This window comes from Leptonychotes weddellii, chromosome 6, assembly GCF_054177405.1.
Source record: "Leptonychotes weddellii isolate Sample4059 chromosome 6, ASM5417740v2, whole genome shotgun sequence".
NCBI lineage: Eukaryota > Metazoa > Chordata > Mammalia > Carnivora > Phocidae > Leptonychotes > Leptonychotes weddellii.
Genome location: NC_138374.1, coordinates 137,602,546 through 137,620,385, shown reverse-complemented (window position 1 = coordinate 137,620,385; position 17,840 = coordinate 137,602,546). Strand labels below are relative to the sequence as shown.

General features: G+C 58.5%; 1 protein-coding gene across 1 annotated transcript in view; it reads right to left on the bottom strand.

Moving 5' to 3' along the window:
* Positions 1–151: 151 nt before the first annotated feature.
* Positions 152–17,840, bottom strand: part of KCNN3 (potassium calcium-activated channel subfamily N member 3) — a 65,990-nt gene continuing 48,301 nt past the window's right edge. The window contains exons 4-7 of the mRNA XM_081823234.1: positions 17,235–17,345; positions 8,950–9,077; positions 8,137–8,206; positions 152–3,461 (exon numbers count right to left, since the gene is read on the bottom strand). Coding sequence (XP_081679360.1) covers positions 3,171–3,461; positions 8,137–8,206; positions 8,950–9,077; positions 17,235–17,345 — 600 coding nt within the window. The 3' untranslated portion in view covers positions 152–3,170. The remainder of the gene's footprint in view (positions 3,462–8,136; positions 8,207–8,949; positions 9,078–17,234; positions 17,346–17,840) is intronic.

Below are 17,840 nucleotides of genomic sequence, written 5' to 3'. Positions count from 1 at the left end.
GCCTATGGGCTTGCTGCTCGGTCCGTCACCTGCCAGAAGTCAGTGGCGACCCAGGGCCTCACCCCTCTTGCTCCCCTGCACTGCGTGAAGCATCTTTAGAGATATGATGTCATGAAGCTGCATGTTAGGAGCAGGGCAAGAACAGTTCAGACACTTTATGACAATTTATTGATGATGATCAGACATGGGTGGCCTTTGACCCAAAGGTGCAGATTTGTATTTGGACTTCAGTCTAAGGAGGACGGAGCCCCTAGTCTGGTAAAATTTACCAGCTGATGCTATGTCCTGAAATTCCACGGAGACCAGTGGTCTTAAAGTATCACAGTACATCCCTGGCTTTACAGTACATGAGGCTAGAGTATGGCTTACATGATGAGGGGTGGCTCTGCAGTTTTTATTCAAGTGTCTAGATATTTTCGGGACCATTAGGGTATCTTACCCGTCACTAAGTTATCAGAAAAGTCATAGCGGGGCTCTGCCACTGGGCCGGCCTTCCAGGAGTGGGCAGAACTCAATCAGTTCAGTATTAGAGTGAGGTTATTGTAACGAATGGTTTTGACATATAGCCAATTCTCGAGTAGCTAACGAAACCTCCTCCGCCACTAAACTTGAGAATAAGGAGCAAGAAGGCACCTGCCACCGTTTTCCATCTGACCGTGATGCTGAGGCACAGTGGAATTAACCAGAAGATGGGCTGTAGGGAGAAAGCCTGGAGGGGCCTACACTTTGGGTAGTCAATACTGAGGTCATCGGGGTTGATTGCACTCCTGGAGAAGGGATCACTTCCCCCACACAAAGCTGAAACACTAGGACAGAGAAGCAGCCTCCCGGTCACATCGTGAGGCCAGGAAGCAGGCGTGATCACCACTGTCAACCACACCAGCTGTCACACTACCAATAGGCCACGTCATGCCACGGATGCCCACGTGTCCCAGCATGCCAGCGCCCCCCCTACCAGGGCTGCTGGCCTGGTCTTCAGGATTCACTGAGGTGCACAGCATGAATGAGGGCCTACAGTCACCCACTGACCTGGGCGGGTCAGCGGCATCTTGCACGTCATTTTTTTGAGGTTAAGACTAAATCCCTGTATGTGCGCACACAGAACGGAGACGGCGAACAGGAGGGAGCGGGGAGGGCTGCGGGTCAGCGACCAGGACGGGCGCATGCAGGGCCACCTGCCTGCAGCCTCCCCCTTGTGAGATGGAGCTCTGGCCGCAAAGACCCTGCACGGTAACTTCATCTACGCGCACGTCTGTTTCCCGGTTCCGCTATACGTCACTGAAACGGGAGCCCGTTCTTGGGACATAAAAAAGGAGGGTGATCTTTCAGATAATCGACAGTTAAAGGAACAAGTGAAAAAACAAAGAGCCAGCAGCAAGTATGGTGTCTGCAAAACAGCCAATGGAAATGCTCCCAGGAGTCACCAAGACGGGGACAAGACTGTGGGCGGAACAATGGCCGGAAAAGGAGATAAAAGAGGAAGTTTAGCAAGAGACCAGGTCTTCTGGAACGAGTAGCTGGGCTCTAGGGTCATCTACCCTTTGCCACCTAGTGATCCCCTTGCCCCTAGAAGACCTGGCCCAGCTCTGATGTCAGGGAAGTGACATGTCCCGTGCACAGCGAAGCCCCGCAGAACAACCATGCGCAGATGACACCGTGACGCTCTGCCCGAAGCAGATGAAACATTCCACACCGTCTCGTCTAACTCCCCACCAGCTGCAGCCAAAGACCCTACGACGAGAAGAGCGATGAAACACAGGAACGTTGCGAACGGTCACGTACAGAGCAATGAGAGATGGGGTCCATGTGCCTCACCCCCGATGCCGGGCACTGCGCTGGGTCTGGAGGTTTCTCAAGTTTCTTGGAGTTTGAGACAAATTCGAACGGTTTTTGCACCAAGATTAACATGGCACAGTAGGAACGGGCTGCTGACAGATCCGTCACCTCACCTTACCCACAAGCCTCCCTAAGGGCCCTCATCCTCAGATTCTTTCATTCTCAGGTGGTCTCAGGTCGGGGAGAAGGGGCCACACGGGCCACTCACCACCACGTGTCCCAGCTCAGCAGCTCTCGGGGGGCGGCACTGGACCCCTCTGCGCTCCTAACGCCTGGGGTGGGAGCACCGCTGCTGGATGAGGGTGGCTGAGCAGATCCCCAGACCACGCTCCTCCTCACGGGGGCCTCCCTGGGCTGCACCTGTGTGCGCACGTCCCCTCCCCCTACATACCCACGCGGGTCACCCGCTCCACCGGAACACAGCGGTTTGGATATAAGGAGAAAATTCTGCACAGGCTGTTGGTTTTAGAAGGCTGCTTATCTCTCTAGACCGCCAACAAGTGTGGCTCGGCGTCCATCTCAAACCCAGCAAGGGCGGTGCGTGTCCAGGGTGGGCACCTGCGTTGTTGTCTGAAGGGGCCTGCGTCTTAGTGAAGCTCAGGATGTGCCCAACCAGCAAACTACCTGAGCCGAAGGCACCCACGTTCGGATTCAAACTGACTCCACACGTATTTAGTGCCTACTGTGTGCGGGGTGAGGTACCAGGTCCCTTTTTCTTCGGGTCAAACTCAAACAAGGACAGACCTGTGTTGGATGTGGGGGTGTGTGCGTGCACACACTTGCAGACACACAGGAAAATCTGGCTTTTTATTTGTCTTTTTTTTTTTAGTCTAAATGGGTTTTATGACTGGTTAAGGTACGGGAGGAAAGAACGTCTGTTTCGGCAAGTTGTGGCTGCCCTTCCTGCCTTTTGTCGCCCGGAGGCTTCCTGAGGCCCCAATAGGGAGGGACCCCCCCGAGCCTGAAGCCACCCCCCTGGAACCCTCTTCTGGGCTCCTTCTCTCTTGGCTGCCTCGTGCACCTGCCCCCCCGCCCCCCACGTGAGACCTGAGATGGAGCGTGGATTTCTGTTCTGCACCAGCCCTGATGCCAGGGGCCCGCGTCCTCTCACCTCCTCTTCCTGCTCCCAAGTAGAGGCACCTAAACAGAGATTAGATTTCCAGTTTCAAGGCATGTTGAACCAAGCACGCTGAATGAACACGAGTTGGGTGATTAGCTCGGTCTCTCCTCTTTACGGTCCCTGGTCCGATGGGTCCTTGATGGCAGAGTGACCAGGAGAGAGTTGATTTGCATCTTAAGACCTATGGGCAATGCTTCTGGAGTGGGGGGCTTATCTAGCAACTGCTTGAACTTGTGTATGGGGTCGGGAAGGAGGTGGAGCTGACCCCGAGGGGGCTGTCGGAGGCTGGGGGCGTGTGGGTGGCGCCCGCGGGGCCGGCCCGGGCCTCGGCGATGGCCGACAGGAGCTGCTGCTGCTGGTGCAGGGCGTCGGCGATGAGGAGGGGCAGGGAACTGAAGCCTGCAGCCAGGTGCTCCAGCTTGGACTCCAGGCTGCCGATCTGCTTCTCCAGGTCTTCGCTCCGATCGTTGAGTTCTGTGATCAGGTCGTACATGATGTTCTGCATCTGTACGGAGAGACGGGACCCTACAGGTCATCGCAGGGGGACCTGCGACGGGAAAGTGAAGTGCTCCCAAGTCACAACGAGAGCGAGGTCCACACCAGCGCACCGGGTCTGGCCCACCCAGGAGAGGACCTGGAGGCGCAGGGGCTGGGGGGCTGGCGGCAACCCCTGCCAGGAATCCCGTGTCACGGGGAAGCAGACAGGCGAGGCCCGGCGGGTCCTCATGTCCCTGCTGACCCGACCTCCGGGCTCAGAGGCTGCGCAAGAAGGCACCGTGCTGGGCTGTGGATGGCGCGGGGACTTGCCGAGTCTGAACCCTGGCTGCCTTATAAAAGAGGAGTGATAACCACACGTGGTCACCACACTATTGCTGGTCAGCTGTGTCCAGCGCAGCAGCCAGAAGAGACGCCAGACGCAGGGACTCGCCGCCGGCCGGCTCCGCATCCACACGCAGCTGCTGCGTGCGGTCACAGCCCCTCCCCACTGCCTGGTCCCCGGGGGAGGTCTGCTGCCCCATCTGGGACATCCCTGCAGGGCTAGTCCTCCCCCAGAGCTCCCATGGGCCGGCTGAGGCCTTTGTCCATCTGTCGCGGTTCAGACCGCCCCCCCGCCCTGTCCTGCCTCCTTCACTCCCGAATGGGCCCCCCAGCAAACCTCCCGCCTCACCGCTGTCTCCCCGAGTCCCAGCGACCTGCCCCATCTCCCGTGCCCTGCTTCATACTGCACCCCACCCCCACTCCCGATCCTGCTAACCTGCTCAACTGTCCCCTTTTCCTCCCATCTTCTTTTTTTTTTTTTTTTTTAAGATTTTATTTATTTATTTGACAGAGATAGCGAGAGAGGGAACACAAGCAGGGGGAGTGGGGGAGGGAGAAGCAGGCTTCCCGCGGAGCAGGGAGCCCTATGTGGGACTCGATCCCAGGACCCCGGGATCATGACCTGAGCCGAAGGCAGACGCCCAACGACTGAGCCACCCAGGCGTCCCTCCTCCCACCTTCTTTTGCGCTAGCAAATTCTGCTGCCCCTGGGGATGGGCTGCCGTCACCCACCGGGAGGGACCCTCCTTCAGGGCCTGGACCTTCGCCTGCTGTTTTACTGATGTGTCTCAAGGGCCTAAAACAGCACCGGCCTGTAGGACATGCTCAACTAACAGACACACAAACATACATAATCACACCTAGGGGGGTGGGGGGCAGGGGCCTGTCCCTGAAAGATGTCGGTGGAACAAACGGATGAGTGAGGCGGGCATGGGTCCCGCCCATCCTGGGCCCAAGGTAGGAAACCCACTGATGGGGAGAGATGTTTCACACCACGAATTGTTCCCAGGTACCTAGAAAGGTCCTCAGTGTTTACCAACAAGACCCGTGTGGCTGAAGGGAAGGAAGGAAGAGACCGAGGGCCCAGCCCAGGGCTGCCTGGGAGTAACCCCTGCAGGAGGCCGTGAGGGCAGGGGGCAAACGGGGGAGCCCCCAGGGAGCTGAAACACAAATGAAACTTAAAAGGAAGCCAATAAACTTGCCTTCTGAGAGTTAAGTCATAAAACTGGGTCAGAGCAGAGCTGAAGGGGGGGCCTCAGGCCCGGGCGCCATTCCCTCCGGCTGCCTGACCTGGGCGCCCCCCACGCCCCAGCACAGAGCCCCACTGAGTCCACACACACCCCTCAAATCCCGCTCCTTTAACGGCCGACCAAGCCACCTGAGCTCCACGCCCACCTCCCGCAGCTGCACTCCCAGTCCCGTCCCAGGGTCCCACTTCTCCCTCATCGGGCCGCTTTCTGATGACAGTTTGGCTTCCCGGCTTGGCCCAGAGAGCGCTCACCTATGTGACAGCTCTGCTTCTCTGTAAATCAACAAGGGACCGCCGTGTGAGCCCTCAGCCCATGGCTCCCAGTCCCTGTGGCTGCCACGGTGGCCGTTGCTCTGTACCCCCCTGCCCCCTCCCAGGTAACGTGGCCCTTGGGGCTTCTGGTCCTCTGCCGGTAACATCCTGATCCTATTGGCCTGAAACTCCAAGTTACTTCAGCAGACGCAGAAACCCCTGGAGCCGCGGCCCCGGAGTAGGGATGGAGGTGAGAGGGGAAAGCAGAGTAAAGGAAGGTGGCAAAGTAAGAGGGCCGGAGAGGGGGTGGGGAAGGGGCCATCCAGAAGTAGGAGGAAGGCAGCTCAGCCTGGGAGCGCAGGGGGCGGGGGGGGGCAGACCAGACTTCGGAAGTGAAAGGGCTGCCTTCACTCGTTAACAATCCAGAACCTCCATCGAGAGGCACACTGTTGCCGGACGTCTGGACCACTCACTCATTTGCTTGGCTGGGGCCCGGGCCCCTGGGTCTCGGCCCCCCAAGCGGCCGCCAACCAGCTGCCCGACCTCAGGGCGGCCACTTTGTGCCTTTGGATCTTGGCTTCCTCATCTGTATTCATAATGAGGACTACCATTTGCAAAACCTCCATATAGTTTACAAAGCTCTTCCACAGACACTGTCTCATTGGTTCCTTGAGCCTCGGATGCTAGGAATTACGTTTACGTTCCAGTGAAAGAAACCGAAGCTAGCAAATAAAGACCCAAGCCCTCCAGCAATGCCGCCCTGTAAGATCGCTGTTCCATCTAGCAAATGATATTTGGAGGCCGTGTGCCATTTTCTTGGTCTACCGAGGACCAAAGAGCAGGGGTGGGAAGGTGGCGAGCCTGGAGGATGCAGGGCAGACAGAACACAGCCGTGTCCCCTGCTCCGTGGTTGGGGACAAGGTGCAGGGTGGGGGGAGGGGGCATATGGACCCAAATACACTGAGATGCAGCCGGGGCCCTGGGTGAGTCTCCGGGAGGGAAAGAGTGGGTGGAAGCAGAGCCCCCCTCTCCTGGGCTCGCCCCTGTCCCCATGGCAGCCCTGCAGAGGCCCCCTTCACCCTTCCCTGCACACCTCTCCTTCCAGGTGGCTCGCTGCAGATTACTGACGGGGTTTCGGTCCCCACATGATTCACTGAGCCGGCCTGCTCTTCACGGGGCCGCATCTCTGTGAGGCGCTGTGGGTGGTACTGAACCAAGACAGGCTGGAAAGTCCGTTGGCCTGATGTTCCCGGGAGAACATCAGCGACAGTGAGTCCTGCCAGCTGAGAGGGAGGCAGGAGAGCCCGCTGCTTGTAGGAGAAAGTCTGGGGGCATGGCATTAGGCCGGGTATTCCCGCATGGCGCTGGGTGAGTCCCCGGCCAGGTCTGCCCGGCACCACCCTCTTCCTGGCCACAGCTGGCTGGTCTGAGTGCAGACTCGTGACCCGACTGGCCAGTCACCTCATCTCTGAGAGTTCGGAGCTAAGATCACCAGAAGGCCAATGCGTCCTCACCTGTGGCCAGAGCGCTCTCTGGACAGGGGCGCCAGGGTCTGCCCGGGAGACAGAAGCCACAGTGGGGAGGGGACAGCAGGGGACAGACCTGAAGCAAGGTCTTGCCCAGGAGAGAGAGGAGAGGGTGAGGCATGTCCCTCCCGCCCCGCCGGGGCTTGAGGGCTGCCCGTGGCCCGTCCTCTGTTCTCTGTGGCCCCTTCCTCGAGTCTGGCCAGGTGCTCTGAGGCTCTGGAATGAGGCTTCCTTCTGTCATTCTAAGAAAGGCCTCCATTTGTGAACCTAATTCTAGTGCTTCCTGATACCCAAGCATGTTAACTCTGTACCCGAGACCCCGGGGGCTTCCTTCCCACAGCCCAGTCTCCCCATCCGTCCCCCCACGTCCAGGCTCTGGGGCCTGGCTCCACTGCAGGGCCTGGCCCAGGCACACAGGCCCGAGGGCCTCCCTGCACCTGCGCGTCTCTGCCCCCAGCCCCCCCTCCCCGGCTGGGGAGGTCCTTGCTGGGGCTTGATCCCTTCATTGAACAAGGCGCCCTGCAAGTGGTCTGACAACTGGCAATTTCTCTGATTGCACCTCTTTTCAAAGGGTGCTAATTTGCCTGAGGGAGTTTCTCTGCTCACCCACGGAATGGGTTCCATTATGATAATTGACATCTGCTGGAATGTTCTGCTAGCCGGGCCCCAGGCTGATGTACAATCTTTATGGAGGGGCCGTGAGGGGAGGGGTTGCGGGGCGGGGGGGAGCGACCCAGCTCGGCCAGCAGGGTGGCCTTCCATTCTTGGTTGCTACGGCTTGCGAGAGGAGAGGCGACTTTCTTCACGGTATTTATGGCAGTCTGAGTTAGAAGTGCAGAGTGGCGGCATGGTGTCCGTCCCGGGGCTCCCAGGGAGGGCTCTCTTTTTTGCCACCTTCATGCTCACCATGGGGACCTGCCTCTTGAGAAGTAAAGAAACGCACCCCCCACCACCAATTGGGGTCAGAAAAACTGGTCTGTAAGGATTAGAGGAGGCGTTACCGTGTGCCGGGCAGCGTGGCCCCCGCGTCCCCGGGTGGGCCCGGCAGGCTGCCCCCCGTGCAAGCCCGAGCTCATTCTCGGGGCGTCGCCACACAGCCTCAAGATGAGGAGGCTACTGAGCCACAGACACGGACGGACCCGCGGCCGCGCTGACCGGGATTTCCATCAGTAGAACTCCCGTCAGGAACTCGACCCTGGACTCCTTTCCCCAAGGAGGGGCTGTCGTTGCTCTCCTGGCCCCACACCGCGTAGCTGGGACGTGGCCGGGTCCTTGCAGCCGCGGGGGAGGGCCAAGTGCCAGGGCCTAAGAATGCTCCAGGTTCCGCCACTCACCTTGGAAAGGTCCACCAGGGTGTTGGCTTGGTCGCTCAGCTTCCTCTGCTCCATCTTGACGCTCCTCAGTCTGTGGGAAAGAGTCGTGAGAGCCAGACTCCCCAAGTGCCCACGACAGCTTAGCCCCAAGTGCGGATTCCACATCTGCTCGATGTGCCTGACTCTGGAACCCAGCATGGGGACCTCGATCACGGGACCTCTATCACGGGGCCTCGATCAGGGGGGCCTCGATCAGGGGGGCCTCGATCACGGGGCCTCGATCAGGGCGGCCTCGATCACGGGGCCTTGATCACAGAACCTCGATCACGGAGACCTCGATCACGGAGACCTCGATCATGGGGCCTCGATCACAGGGCCTCGATCACAGGCTGCCCAGGTCCCCAGGAAAGCAAATCTCATTTCCATGCTGTGACTTCCACCTCCTCATGCGCTGCTGTCAGGCCTTCTCCCTGCTTCGGTGCCGCTTGAATGCCCTCCTCCCCAGATCTCCTTCCTCCCTACTTCTCCACCCTACTTTCAAGTGCCTCTCTTCTGGAGAGCGCTGACCACAGTCAGCTCTGCTCCCAAGTGCCATGTGGGGGCTGTGTGTGTCAGGGGGACTGGGGTGTCCCGCAGGCTCTTACCCTTCTCCCCGCCTTAGCGACCTGTCTGGGGCTCACTGGCTGCAGGTGCCATAAATGGAGAAACAAACCAATCTGGGCCCGGCTCACGGCCCCCGGTGCTTGTCGGGTGCCCTGCACGGCTTTCTTCCGTGTTTCCGGGTCAGGAAGGTACCGACAGAGGCTCAGGCCGGCGGGCACCCTGCGTACTCACTGGTGGATGGCCTGGAGGAACTTCCGCTGGTGCTTCCTGACTTTGGCGTGGTCGATCTTCTTCAGCAGCTTCGTGTGTTTGTAGATCAGCCACGTTTCCCGGAGGACGTTGGCGGCAGCATTCTTGATCTGGGGAAAGACAAATAAGGCAAGTGGCTACCAGGTTCGTTTTCCTAGTTTCACATACTCTGTTTTTCGTGTGGGCTGATACAGTCTACCTTATAAGGACACGGTTCTGCCGAGATGTGTTGTTTCTTCACTGATTCGTGAACTCTTAGAAAGGAGGATTACAATTCATCCCCTAGGACTCCCGTCTTGGACACAGCGGACAGGCCGGAGCTGTTTCTTTCTTAATTATTTCAGACTGCCCCTGGACCGCATCCCCCAGACCCGGGGGCCGGGGCGCCCTGTGGACGAGCAGAGCTCCACGCTCCACCTGAGGCTCCTCTTACTGCACAGGGCACCTTTCCTGGATTCAGAGACTGAACAGATTTCCTATCAGCTGGAGATTTTAAAAGGCCGCTTAGAGGAAATGTCTTTCCCACAAACGGAGCAAGGCCTCCACCAGCCCAAACGTCCTTTCTCAAATGGCCAAAAACATTTACACTGTAATTTTACACGTAAATGTAGTTGGCTTAAAGCTGACACCGTTTCAAAGCAGTGTCTGAAACTCAGTGAAGATACTGAGGTGTGAGGCCAACAGTGCGACCTCGCCGAGCCTGGCAGCTCCACGGGCACGGGCACCGGGCGCTCCAGCACGTGCCGCGGGCATCCACCCGCATGGAGACCACGGCACCACCGGCCGTCCACCGGGCCGGATGCATTGATGGCATCCAGAACGGCAGGGGACAAAGTTTTCATCCAAACACAGACATCTTCGGCAATTAGGCGCAAGAGCGAGAGGAAACCTTTCTTACTAAGCAGCAGCTAAACAGCTTTTTGATGACCTGTTCCCCTTTCTGTGAAACATGCAAATTGGCCCAGGCCCACGGGCCCGGGGCCTGGACGTCCGTCGGACAGCCGGGAAGAAACCGAGTCGCCAGCCAGAAAAGATTTTAACGAAACCAGCTTTTTCAGACTGACGTCGCAGATGGGACATTGTCAAAAGGCTGAGGCGTGTGGGAAGGCCTGGGAAGCAGTTTTGCAGGCTGATAACTTTTGTGTGTGTATGTTTTAAAAATTTATTACCAAGGCTGGATTATATTTTTCATTGGCGCTGAAGTGATGTTTTTAAAAGAACAGCTAAATCTTCTCAGAAATGTCTAAGTGACATAAACACTGCTCTTTTGTTCAGTAAAAATCCGTGGTGAAAATGGTTTTCGATGACTTAATTGCCCACTTCTGGTGCTTCCTGGCCTGAAAGGAAGCAGGTGGTGGTGAGCAGACGCTGGAGATGGTGAGTGTCCAGGTGAGCAGCGGAGGCGGGGTCTGTCGGGCCCCGGAGTGGACAGGAGCCTCCCGGACGAGGGAGGGGGCGCTCGGGACGCCCCCCACCGCCCCGGCTCTCTCTGCAGAATGCATACCACTGCCGGCTTCTCTGGATGGGTGAATTCTTCAGTTTCCCTGGGTGCTTAGCTTCCAAGGAAGGCCTCGCAGAAAAACGGGAGAAAAACCCTCCCTTGGCAGTTAGGACGAGCAGCAGAGCCCCGCTCCACACGAGTCCTCCCTGGAAGGCTGGAGAGCCGCGGAACGCCGGGGCAGATGGCCTTCGACACGTGTCTTGGTGTCGGTGAGGAGCGAGCAGCTGAAATGGGGAAGCCTGCAGGCTCAACCCTATTCTTCCAGTTAGTGAGCAGTTTAGGAATAAATGCTTCATTATCTATTGGGTGGGAGACATAAATCCTTACCCTCAGGTGGTCGGGAGGCCCAAGGAGGCGTGGGTCTGAGCACTTCACGCGCATCTCAGTTACTCCTCCCCACAAACCCACTAGGCAGGGACTAGGATGTCCCCATTTTACAGAGGAAGAAGCCGAGACACAGAGCAACACCAGGAAGCTATGCATGGTAAACTGAGCCAACATGGATTGAAGTGTTCCATAAACTCTACACACACAGGTCTTAGTTATTATCAGCCCGAACCCCAATTTAAAATAAGAGGACACGGTGTCAGAGATGGGGCGCGAGCACAGAGTCACATGGCTAGCCGACGGCAAAGTCCGCACAGCAGCCCCGTCCAAGAAGAGCGGGAGGCTTCCATGTGGTCTGAAGAACGACCCGACTAGACCTCATCTCTACACAAACAACACCATTTCCTGTTTCCTAGGACCGAGGACTTGGAAAAACATTAGCATTTTTTCTTTTACTCATCAGGGCCCTCACTCAGCCGCGTAACGGAGTGGGGAGCCCGGGCCCCACGGCTCACTTCGGCCCACGTGCGAGGCTGGGAAGTCACGGCCGGCCCGGGCAGCGGACGTGGGCACCGCAGCATCCTTATGGGCTGCAACAGGAGGCCCCTGTGTATTCGGGAAAGCGATGTTAAATACCAGCCTCGGTGCTGACTCTGAAATTAATTGACAGCGAACAGCCTGGCACAAAGCTGAGTAGATCAGTCACTGCAAGAGAAGGAGAAGCAGGCTTTTAAGGGCACCGTGCCCTCTGACGCTGACAGGAAATGCCACAAGCAGGGCCTCCAGCTACGTCATGCGGCTGACGGCTTTGAACGTCACTGGGGAGGGAGCGGCTGAGGTCATGTGCCCCTCCCGGGATCCGCTGAGCTCCGGAGGGGGGCTCGGGTACCCTCTGAGCTGTCTTGGTGGGCAGGGGTACCAGGGCCAAAAGCTGGAGGATCAGGGGCCACTCCGGGCTGAGCGAGGCTGGCCACCGTCAGACGGGTCCTGCCTGCACGCGGAAGGCTGGCTCTTCTGTTCCCCAAACATGTAAGCACACAAGCTGTTTCCTTGCCGGGTCCACACGCTCTCGACCCAAAACGTGTGTGCGTCGCCTCTGATGGGGGCCAGAGCGTGGGCTCAGTGACCTCCAGGCCTGCCCGGGCCCCGCGCAGGGAGGTGGCGTGAGGAGTAGTCACGGCAGCTGACCCTGAGCGCTCACTGTGTGCCAGGCTGTGCCCGCTGCTTCATCAGCCCCCAGAGAAGCCTCACAAGGGGCTGGAACCCCCTCTTCTGCTGCTGAACCTCCGTGAGACTCAGGTGATGTTCTCATTCCTTCAAACAGCAAGGAGCACCTACCACGCGGACCCCGTTGTGAGAACACCGTGATGAACAGGCCAGGAGCACCCCGCGCTGAAGGGCTCTCAGTCTCACCAGACCGTACGCGGCCTCGTGTCAGTAATAAGCGTCGGGGACCCGGAGCTTTGGGGGAAGAGGCCGCACACGCCAGTGTTTGCACAGGGACCCGCCGGGCACAGAGCCTGGCCACCAGCTCTTCAACTCATGGCAGCTCCACGGTGCCCTCCCCCTGGATGTGAGCTTCCTCCTGCCCCCACCAGAGAAAACGTCACAGAACACGCTTGTCTGTTCCTTGGTTCTTGACCCCATCGCCCATGCCCGCGGCTTGCCCTGGCCACCCTCCCTGCTGCAGGGGGACATGGGACAGCCTTGGACGGGCGCCTCCAGAACCCTCAGGGACCCCCCCCGTGACCCCCCAGGGAAGAAATCACTGGCATGCCCAGTAGCTTCCAGAAAGCTCCCCGGAGCGAGGCTGGAGAGGGGACGGGAGAGGATGCAGAACACGCCTGGCAAGTGGGTGTGACAGAAGTCCGTTCAAGGAGCCCCTGGGTCGGATTCAGCTGAACCGAGCGCTGGTGAGCATCACGTCCGAGAACCTGCAGGTCAGCCCTTCTTTAGACACTTGACTGAAGGAGTCCGTTAGGGACAGGACTGGGGAGGAGGGCCTTGCCCTGCGGCCTCGCCCTGACACCCACAGACTTCCCGCTGGCTTCCTCTCCTCTCTCCGCTCTCACCCTCTCTCCAGCCGGTCCAGGCCTGTCCCGTGCCCCTTCTCAGGCTTCTCTGCTCGCACCGGGAAGCCGGCCCCAGGCTTGGAACGGGCCTCCGCCCTGTGGCTGGCAGGAGCTCGGGGCAGGGAGTGAGGAGGGGAGGGTTTCTGTGGTTGGACGTTGGAGTTTGGAGCTCCTGGCCCCGCCAACATGGTGATGGATGGTGCTCAGCTGGACGTTGCGGTGGATGTGATACTCAGCTGGTATGCTGACAGACTGGCTTTTCTCACCCGCAAGCCTGGGACCCTAACCACCGGGCCAAGTTCCCAGGAACTGACTGCTCTGGAAAACCTGCAGGGTTGTGGCTGGAGGCTGCGTGCAGGCCTGAGAACGTGCTGCTGCCCTGGCTATCATCCAGCTAGCTGCCGGTGACTGGGCGCCCCCGATCGCCCATCTCTGGACCTGAGAGTCTCGTCCCTAGGCCTCCTTCCCGCTCAGAAGCTCAGTGGTTGTAGGATTCTTATTAAAGAAAGCATGTCCCCAACCTCTCTGGGACAGAGCTCTGTGACCCAGATAATTTAGAGGCCCTTTCTGGGGGAGGATTAGTATTTGACAACTGATCCATCTATTACTTGACAAGTTTTTAAGAGATTAAGACCTGTGATGAGTAAATCCTCGAATTAGCCTGCTGGAAGAAAAAGTTTTTTCAGCAGGATTATGGTAAAACTTTTACAGTTTCTTTAGCACTGATTAGTAAGTCCAGGGGGTTACTAAGGGTTTTGAGCAGGGTGGTGATATGTTCATAGCTATGTCTTGGAGCCTCAGGGGACCCGCAGGGAAGCAAAGAGCAGGAAGACTAGGGACAGGGAAGCTCAGGGAGGGGGAGGTGGCGAGCACCTGTGACATCTTTAAGTGTGGTGAGCAGAGGGCCTGGGGAAGCCGGCGTGTGGGAACGGCCTTGGCGAGGTCAAAGTGGCTGGGGAACAGCTCAGGCCTCGGGGTCCAGGGCAGAGAAGAGTCCCAGATGCTGTAAGTTCCCAGGCCTGGAGACCAGGGAAGTCAGGAGAAGGAACAAGCGTAGGGAAGACAGGGGTTTGGTTTTGGTCTTACTCATTGGCCTCAGGGGAAATGTATTTAGATAAGTATGTGGGGCAAGAACCCCTCGCGGCAAGGGTAAGGACACAGTGCTCAGCCAGTGGCACGCGGCTGGTGCTGCCTGAGGTCCGGTGTGGAGAGTCGACGTGGCAAACGTCAGCCGCGTGCCCGTGGGCAGCCTGCCTGCTGGTTAGAAGAGGAGGTGCTCTCTGAGGGCGGGAGCTGCCTGGTGCCCATCTTGGTGTCCCCGGAGCAGAGCGTGACGTCCAGCGGGCGACCTGACGATGGGTGTGGTTAGTTCCGTAAAATGCGGAGATGGGGACATGCAGCATGGCGTCGGGGAAAGACGGGGAGCTAGTGTCTTTGTTCTAGTCTCTCTGTGTGGCGTTTACATACATATTATCTACCAGCCCAGACGGTAGCCAGAAATGGCAGCTCTGGAGGAGCAATGGCCCTGACCCCGTGAGGTCGCTGGGAAGGCCCGACTGCACTAAGTGCAGGGGTCATTGCTGCCAGAGACGAAAGGAAGACCATGGGTTCAGGGGGGCCAGGAACTGAGCTCCTCCCCCCGCGCCACCAGCCGGCCCCACCCCCTCCCGCCCACACGGTAGATACACAAAACCCGAGTGACTCTCACGGGCGACGACGCGGGGGCCAGAACTGCTGAAGCAAGCCCGGCAGGACCCATAAACTAGAACGCTCTGCGTATTTTTAGGACCAATAAATTGCAATTCTTCTCTCTCTCTGCTTAGGTGTTTGGAGAATTAAGTTTGCCTGCATTTGTCATAATAGATTGCTTTTATCTGTGGAATGCACGACGGTCCGCTCCTGAGAGGCTTCTGATTATGCCGCGGTCGGCTCTCCGAGGTTGGGTCTTTCTCTGGTGCTTCACTGACGTCCCGGGAGAGACCGCGCTCGCCCTCCCTGGGCTCCAGGCGTGGAGGGGACGGGGATGGGGCCCCGGCGCCCCAGGGAGAAGGGCTGGGCTCCCTCACAGCCCGGCAAGGGGAGCTGAGGCTCTCCGGCACCTTCCTTCCACCCGAGGTTTTGAAGAAGAACCTCTGGAAGCCCCAGGCCCGCCAGGCCCGCCAGCTTTGAGAATCCTCCCTCTGCAATGTTTGCTCCTCTGGGAGAAGATACGAGACATTAAAGAGACATTTATACAGATTTAGGTGTTCTCAGAAAAGTGAGATGTATTCAGTTTAAAAGGTACCTGGCGCTCATGGATGAGCCACAGATATTTGTTGATTTGATTTTCGGTCCTACTTTTCCAAAAAGTAAGTGGCCTTGAGGATTTATAGAATTATTTTAGAGGACGGGAAGCAGCGACCACAGTGTCTGCTCCTTCCACAGTCGGACTGCAGACAAACTGCTCATTTTCCCGTCAGGTGCGGGGGCTGGCTCTGCTTGGCTTTTTTTTTTTTTTAAAAGATTTTATTTATTTATTTATTTGAGAGAGAGAGAATGAGAGAGAGAGAGAGAGAGCACATGAGAGGGGGGAGGGTCAGAGGGAGAAGCTGACCCCCTGCCGAGCAGGGAGCCCGATGCAGGACTCGATCCCGGGACTCCAGGATCATGACCTGAGCCGAAGGCAGTCGCTTAACCAACTGAGCCACCCAGGCGCCCCTCTGCTTGGCTTTATTTTCCTCCACTGTCTGATTTACGGGGCAGAAAATGGAGAAAGCGCGGGAATGGCATGCAGTACAAAGTGTATCGGGGATTTCACGAAGCACACCAGACTATGCGGACTGTTCAGGCCTCTGCTCTAGGGAAGCAGCTGCCGGAAGGTCCTGGAGACAGGGCCGCCCGCCCTCACCCCTGCATCACCCTGGTCACCCCTGCACCAGGAGGCCGGGTGCCAGGGGGTCTGTGCACGGCAGCACCAGTCACGCTGGTAACGTGCTCAGTGCGGAGCTGCGCTCGTGTGCGTCCGCCGGGGCTGAAGGGAACCGCTGGGCCACAGGCCTCCGGGTGGATGCCACTCAGAAAGCCGCGGGCACAGCCCTCCCTTCCACCATCGCGATGCTGCATGACGCTCTCTGTTGTGCATCAGACGGCGAGGCCTGCCTGCCAGCAGGGGAGGATGTTTGCGGGACCCGCCCCTTTGCACATGTGGGGAGCCTCTGTAGAGACTCCAACACAGGGACGCAAAGACCAGATGATCAAACCCCCTAATAATGCTGCTGAGAAGCGCAGGGGCCTGGGCACTGGCCCTGGCCTCCCCGCCTCCCTTCTCCTCCCTGCCCCCAAGTCCGTTGCTAACGCTGTTTTCCCGGGCTGCAGCGTTATCACAGAGTCTCTTCTCTCGCGTTCAAAACCCCAAACCAGCACCTGGTTCCTCGCGGGCCCCCAGCCCCCTGAGTCCTGAACCAGGAAGATGGGCCACAGCGGCCCTGACCCCAGCACAGGGTCTGAGGCTTGTCTCAGAAAGAGGAGTCTTGCAAGAAATCCTCTTGCTGACCTCTGTTCGGCCTGCAGCTCTAGAGAATTCTCCGTAAAAGCGGCGTTAAGGAACGGTTCTGCCTGCTCGTCTGGCTGTTGTCCTGGAAGGGCCGGTTTCTGTCTGTTCTCTGACCGTTGAGCGGTGGCAGGCTTCCAGCAGCTGACCCATCTCCCCGGCCTGCACGCCTCCTCCCCGACCACGAGCGAGAAGCACTGCCTGGAAGGCCCCAAGGGGGACTGGATGATGACACTTTGATGAACACCCATTTAGAAATGGGGGCTCTGCTGTGATGATCGTCTTTAATGATTTTTTAAAAAGAATTGGATTTAGACGCAATATTGTTTTTAAGACTCTACTGGCCTCCCTGGGGTGCCCGGCCAGCTCAGTCAGAGGAGCGTGCGACTCTTGATCTCGGGGTTGTGAGTTCGAGCCCCATGTTTGGTGAAGAGATGACTTAAAATAAATAAAACTTAAAAAAAAAACCCCAAACCCCCAAGACTCTACTGCCCTTCCTAACGTTGTCTGACCTAACCAGAAATGCTGCCTCACGCTGGGTGACCGGTTCAGTGCCCTTAGGGGAGGGGGTGGGTCACACCACCGAATGCTCCATTCAATTGTCAGGAAAATTTTTTGGTCATCTGAACCGAGCGCAGTGATTTAGTAGAAGACGGGAGCCCGGAATGCTGGGACGTCGCGCCCCCCGTGTGGAGACCGCTCGCAGGCGTCTGGGCTCCCGGCCCCCCGACCCCCGTTGAGAGGTGTGGCCCTGACCTACAGCACTCAACTGTCTCCTTGTGACCGGCCTCCACACTGGGCTGGAGCCCCCCGTTAAGACGTGGACAGTGGTGTTTACCCGTTTGGTGAGCTGCGTATCCATCATGAAGTTGTGGACGTGCTTCTCTGCCTTGGTGAGCTCCAGCTTTCGGGCCACCACGGCGACCACGAGGGCAGTGCAGCCCGCACCCTGTGGGGGACAGAAGGGGGGAGAGAGCCCGGGATTACAAGGCAGGCTGCAGGCAGAGGACGGCTCCCCCGCCGGGCCCACTGCGGGGGTCCAGGAGACGACGGGTGCCCGGGGTCTCTGGCCGGTCGGGCCCTGATTGCCGCCCCCACAGAGGAGCCTGCCCGGGGCTGACCTCCCTCCGGGAGGGGGAGACCACTGAGTCTTCAGAGGACCAGCCAGGTGTTAATGGAGCGGGGGTGGGGGGTGGGGCTGAGGTTTGGGGGATTTAAAACAGCAGATAATCACTCGGTCGTTGGCAAGGCTGTGCGGGTGGACGGTCTGGGCACTAGGCCCCGTCTCCCTCTTGTTTATCCAAGCCCACCCCCCGCTCCAGACCAAGGGGCCGGGAAGAGAGAAGGCCATGCTGATACGAGAGTCGGGGTGGTACAGGACCTGCCATGCACCCCACAGGGCACCCCACAGGGCACCCCGGACTTCAGCCCACACTGCACCCTG